The 5,869-nt window shown below is 61.9% G+C and overlaps 1 protein-coding gene and 1 long non-coding RNA gene across 2 annotated transcripts; both read right to left on the bottom strand.

The window, feature by feature from the left end:
- Positions 1-1,791: 1,791 nt before the first annotated feature.
- Positions 1,792-3,693, bottom strand: LOC127020276 (erythroferrone-like). The gene is given in 8 exon segments (XM_050902787.1): positions 1,792-1,996; positions 2,334-2,412; positions 2,534-2,624; positions 2,698-2,806; positions 2,902-3,089; positions 3,277-3,370; positions 3,443-3,538; positions 3,541-3,693. Coding segments are annotated over 8 exon segments (909 nt in total). The 3' UTR covers positions 1,792-1,897.
- Positions 3,694-4,655: 962 nt separating this feature from the next.
- On the bottom strand, positions 4,656-5,831 carry LOC127020320 (uncharacterized). The gene is made up of 2 exons (XR_007767056.1): positions 5,690-5,831; positions 4,656-5,104 (listed from the first exon to the last, which is right to left on the bottom strand). It is a non-coding gene; the product is annotated as an uncharacterized LOC127020320 (long non-coding RNA).
- Positions 5,832-5,869: the final 38 nt, after the last annotated feature.

Below are 5,869 nucleotides of genomic sequence, written 5' to 3'. Positions count from 1 at the left end.
GAGAAGTATCAGCTTGTCCTTCTCTGACTGTGTTCTCTCCCCCTCCCTCCTCTTACAACTCTTTCTTTCCTTCCCTTTAGAAAGAGTACTGAAAGCACAACTCCAACTAGGAACATAATACACAGTATTATGGTACAGTTAATAACGATTTCCATAAAATGGATCGTATCGGCCATTTTTCGGGGCAAAGGGGAAAAGGAAGCGCTGTGGAGCAGGTTTCACCATGCTTGTGAGTCGCCAGACAGTTAGAAAGGCAGGTTCAACCCCAGCTTTAGTGGAAGGCAAAAAACTGTTTGCTTGTATTTCCTGGTAGGGTGGGGTCTGCAAGAGGTTTCCTGAAAATAAACTTTCCCTGCCTCATTGCTCAGCAGCATCCTGCTACTGTGGGGAGCTCCGGGAGGTGGCCCGTGCAGAAGTGCTGTACGTGCAGCTCCCCTCCCTTGGGGCTGACTGAGCTGCTAGCCCCCTCCCAACACCTAAATTAGCCGCCCAGGTAGCTCCAACTTAAATCAACTCTCACTTTTGTGTTCAAGTGTGTTGGGCTCTTTTATATCTCGCTCGCAGAGGACAGCTTACCAGCTCGGCAAGCCCCGCTCTCCAACAGTGAGTCCTTTTGTATCTTCTCAGGTGTGTTTGGTAGGAAGGGAAGGTGGCTGATCTGAGCGAGGCTGCCTTGGCTCATGGCCACGCGTGGTAACTGGGAGGTGCTGCCTGGGCCAAGCTCCTCAGTTGGGCAGGAGCTGCAGAGGCCTTGTCTCTGCCAGGATGCTGCTGCTCATCTGTTCAGCTGGGGGAAAAGCACGTCTTTCCTTTCAGAGACAAGTTCTCTTTGCCTTGGGGCAGAAGTCAGCATTAAAACTGCACAGCCAGAGCCGCCTCCCTGCCCCAACTCCCACTCACGAAGAGCTGCGGCAACAGCTACTTCACCAGGCTCCTTGAGGACATGCAACCTGCGGAGAAGGCCAGGCAGGGCCAGGAAAGCTCTCGTGAGCGAGGTCCGGCGTGAGGAGGCTGCCTCCCCCCTGCCTACGTGCGCAGATCCTTCGGGGAAGGCGGGGCTGGGTGCAGTTCGGGCTATCTCATGGTGTTGCTGGCACAGCTTGCCCAGTGCTACGTGCTACTAAGAAATAAAACGTGCCGGCCGCCTTGCCCCACGCCCAGCCTGCCCGGGTACCTCTCCCGCAGCCCTCGCTCAGGCACGTAGCCCTGTGCCCATCCTCGGTTCAGACGGCTATCGGAGCCGAAGCAAGGAGCGTATCTGCGCTGCCCATGGCCTGGGCCCTGTGCCACGGGCAGGGAACGCCTGGCGTGGAAAGCCACAGGACAGGAATTTGCTTTAATCAAATGCGCAGCATTATTGGGACACCGCTCTGCTTTGATGATTAGCTGCGAAGGATGTTGGCTTCTGCCAGCAAACATTCACTGCTAATACGTTGCAGGGAAGCTAAAGCAATACAAATAATCTGGTTTGGGCTGCTGAGAAGCTGGGCAGGGAAATCTGCGGAGAGCAGAAATGGAGGCGTGGGGCTTCATCGCCCAGCACTGGTGGAGCTGAGCCCCGCAGAGAAAGCAGCCGACTGCCGCCGTTATCAGCAGTGTTTTCCAAGACAAACTTCCAGCCCTAGCCTTCAGATAAAAGTGAACTCCTTTAGCTCCTTGTCAGGCTGCTTTTTTTTATTATTATTATTATTTTTATCCTTTCCTCCCTGATGTTTTGTCCAGCTTCAGATGGTTCTGCAGCACAAGCAGTATCGGGCCAGCCTGCAGCTCCTGCAGCAGCGAAAGGTCTTCCCCGGGCTTGGTGCTGGGCAGGGGAGGTATGACGGTGGCTGTTGGAGGGGAGGGTCCGGCCGCTCCTGGCTCAGGTTCAGCTCCCTGCGTGGTGCCCAGCGCCTTTTCACACCCCCAGCAGAATGGCGCTGAAATCAGAGCCGCTTTGAACGGTGAGGGGAGAGCCTGCAGCGTTGTCCACGAAAACAGAGGCGTACTGCCCAGCCTGGAGGGAAAGAGGGCTTAACAGGGCTGGGCCACCGCCTCCGGGCACTGGCCACAGCCTGGCAGAGCAAAGGAGAGAGCTCTCCCCTGCGCGCAGCAGCCGGGAGCTTGGAGGGGCTGCTCACCCTCCCCTTCCTTCTGGGAAAAGGACGACATCGAGGCCAGGGGGGCAGCCCAGCCATGGTATGTGCTGTAGTGTCCCAGCAGACCTCAGCCCCGAGTGTCCTTTGGGCTCAGAGCTGGGCTGAGAACCAGACTCGATGCCCAGCCCTGCAGCTGGGGCCACGGAAGGCACCTTCCTGCCCGGCACAGTCCCGAGCGGAGCTGGTGCCACTAACCTGCAGGTAAAGGACTCCGGTGACGGAGATGGTGAAAAGGTCACCGCCGCTCTCCAGCCAGGACACGGTCTCCAGATTGCTGCAGAAGAGGGAGGGTGGTGCTGGGGAGAGTGTGTCCCTCCTTCCCCTGGGGATGCTGGATTCCTTCCTCCCTCCCTGGCCCAGGGTCCCTCTCCCTTCCGGGCTTTCCCCTGCCGTACCTGTTGTGCTGGCAGTGGGACTGCACGCAGATCAGCACCCGCAGACGATTCCCCCTGCATGGCTGCCCCTTCCTTCGCTGCTCTCTGCGCACTGGGACAGAGGGGAGGGTGAGAGCCGTCCCGGACCTCCCCGGCAGGGCCGTGGGGGGTGTCTGAGGGCTCACCGATGTGCAGCGTGGCGGTGAAGGTGTAGTACCCTGCGATGGGGGCTGTGTACTGCCCGCTGGTCAGATTCAGCCCCAAGCCACGGTGGAACATCCCCTCCCTCTCCGGCTGGGGATGGGGAAAGGCTCGGGTTAGAGAATGAGCCCCTGTGGCAGGGCAGGAAGATGCTGCGGGCAGGAAGGGAGAGCAGGGTGGGCACTCACGATGTAGTAGAGGCGCAGCTCCTGCCGTGCTCTCTGCTCGATGGAGATGTTTTCACGTGTCCGGCAGTGGAAGGCTGCTTCCACGCGACGATGGGACCTGGCCTGTGGGTTGCTTTCACCGCTTTCCTCCTCTTCTTCACGCCCTTCCCAGGCCTTCCTGCGTGTCTTCGCCTGCTCCTTCACCATGCCTGACTCGAAAACCCGAGCAGGTCTTGGCTTTAGGAAGGAATCTCTGCTTTTTCTGGCCCCAAGATGAGACAGTGCCTGGCTCTGCCACCCAGCCCCGCAGTGCCCCGTCCCCGCTGTCCCTTGCTCCTGCCCTGGGGTCCCCCTCGGCCTCCCTTTCCTGCAGCGCTCTCCGGGACCGGTGGGTACCTTTCAGCAGGAGATGCAGCTCCCTCAGCAGCTCTTCCAGCACGGCGGGGGCAGGGGCAGCGCCTCCGCCTCGCACACCGACTTGCAAGACAGGCTGGGGTGATTTTGCTGGAGATTGGTCGCTGGCCGGTACCGGTGCTGCACCAGCCCCCGTTCCATCCCGTACCGTGCCCGTCCTGCCCCGGGCCCGGCTGCCGCTCGTCCGCCCGGGGCTCCCGGCCAGCAGCATCCATGCCTGCCGGGGGTCTACGCCGCCGGCCCGGGGGCGGCAGCCCCCGGCCCCCCGCGTCCCGTCTCCGCTGCCCTCCCCGCGGCTGCTCCCGGAACCGGCGGGTGCTCCCGGGCCGCCCCCGGGGAGCCGGTCCCGGCGGCGGCGGCGGCGCAGAGAAGCGCCAGGCACAGCTCCCGCAGCCGCATCCCGCCGCCGCTACCGGGAGGGCGGCCCCGGTCCCGGTCCCGGCCCCGCCTCGGGGCTTGCGAGGGCGCCGCGGGGCCCGCCCCGCCGCCGGGGCTCGGCCCGATCCCGCTGGGGACAGCACTGCTGCCGTGGAAGAGCCCCCACTCTCCCCTGCGGGACGCGGGCCCCCCCCCCCCCCCCCGTGTGTAAAACCCCGCGTGGCCCGTGAGGAACAGCGTGGAGCGCCAGGAGCCGGGGACGCTCCCCGCAACCCACGGGGCTCCCCCTCGATCCGCAGAGCTCCTCGGCGTGCGTGTTTAATGCTTGAAAAATAATAAAAAAACCTAACACAGAACAGATGAACCATCAAACGATGCTGGCAAAGCTACGATGTCCCAGTGCCGGTGGTGGGACCGGCCGTCGGGGAAGCGTTGCCCGGTGCTTGCCCTGTCCCGGGGCATCCTCTGCCACCGGGTACCAGCAGAGACAGGGATGGGGCAGGAGGCACTGCCCGGCTCTGTCCCAGCACCGGGAGCCAGGAGCCACCGAGGTGCCGGCTGCTTCACCATGACCCTCGGGTCACTTCCCAGGGGCGTGTGCTGCGCATCCTGGGAGAGAAATCAGGATGAAGCACCCTGCTGCAGGCCGCTGTGCCATCCAAAGACACAGAACATCCAAAAGCTGGTTTACCTCCTGTCATTCTGCTCTGCGGGCCGCTGGAGCGGGTCTGACACTCCAGTGTGGGCCAGTGAGGTGCTAGAGAGCTTTGGGTGTCGGGAAAGAGAAATTCCTCTGGTCCTCCTTGTGTTTCCCCATGCTGGATGTCAACGTGATGGGGAAAGGGGCCACGGCCACCAAGCAGCAATGCCAGTCTCTGACGGCATGGGCCACACTTCGGGAGGCCTCGAAATACCCTAAAAGCTTTGGGGTTTTGGAGGGGGGAAAAAGGCAATTCTTAAAAAAAAAACCCAACAAACTAAAAGAGAGCATTGGCCAAAGCGTGTTTATAAGGAAAAGCCTTTTCCCTGCGGTGGCGGGTGGGGAACACACTCCCGACGCCCCAGCCAGCCCGGCAGAGGGGTTTCCATCTACCCCACTGCAGAGCTGAACCGGCAGTGGGGAGAGAGGCGAGAGGGGGAGAGCGGCTGCGCAGGGCGACAGGCGATGCTGTGGGCTCTCCTACCACCCATGGTCACCCTGGAAAGCCTCCGTCCACTTGGAGGTGTCCATGAAGATGGAGGAGGAGCTGTGGAAGAGCCAGAGGCAGGGCAGGGAGCCCTCCCGCGTCCAGAGGTCCTTGGCGCAGTCATACACCTCCATCTCCACCCGGTAGTCCCCATCTATGCCCTTCCAGTGGCCGCCGGTGACGAAGAGTCGGTCGCCCAGTGGCACCATCCCACCATTCTCATGAAGCGTGTGCAGGAGCTGCACCTGTGTGAGGGGCAGGGCAAGATGTGCTGGGACCCCTCCACGGACCTCCCGCTCCCACTGCAGAGAACATTGACCCACTGGGTGCATCCCCCCGCCCCGTCCTCTCTGCGAGGTTTGGGGGGCCCCTGGGGCCATGTCTTGCTTTTAGCAGCATCCCCGTGTTGTGCTTGTACGGGAGCAAAGTTGGGGGTGCTGCGGGGAGCAGGGGGTCTGGAGGGCAGAGGGGACAGGCAGGATTTTGCTGGACTGCACAGGCAGGAGCCCCGCGCACCCCGCAGGAGGGTGGTGCTGGAAAAAGGGGATCCCGTGGGCTTCTGCAGTGTGAACGCTGCTTAAAATCAGTAAGTCGGTGTGAAAGCCATGCTCCCAGTGCGGGTGTGACGGGGGAGCAGGGAAGGAAGGATTGGGGCATCTTCAGCTCCGCAGGGGTTAATAGAGCCAAGAGATGAGTGGGCAGGAGGGAGAGGGAGTGCTGGCACCTGGGGGGAGCAGGTGTGGGGGTACGGTTGTGGGGTGCTGGAGGAGAGGGAACAGCTGCCCCACCTCCCCAGGAGGGCGATTGTACCCAGCCCCGCATCCCGCTACCTTCTGCCAGATGTTGGCCTCTGGGTCGTACACGTGGACCTTCTTGGTGTTGTCCCCAATGAGGTAGATGAGCCCACGCAGGGTGGCACAGCGTGGGGCCGAGAGGTACTTGGGGATGAAGGGGGACGTGATCACACTCCACAAATCTGCAAGGAGCAGCCGTCAGCAGTGCGTCCCACC

Source organism: Gymnogyps californianus, chromosome 10, assembly GCF_018139145.2.
Source record: "Gymnogyps californianus isolate 813 chromosome 10, ASM1813914v2, whole genome shotgun sequence".
Taxonomy (NCBI): domain Eukaryota; kingdom Metazoa; phylum Chordata; class Aves; order Accipitriformes; family Cathartidae; genus Gymnogyps; species Gymnogyps californianus.
This window is presented reverse-complemented; position numbering and strand designations above follow the sequence as displayed.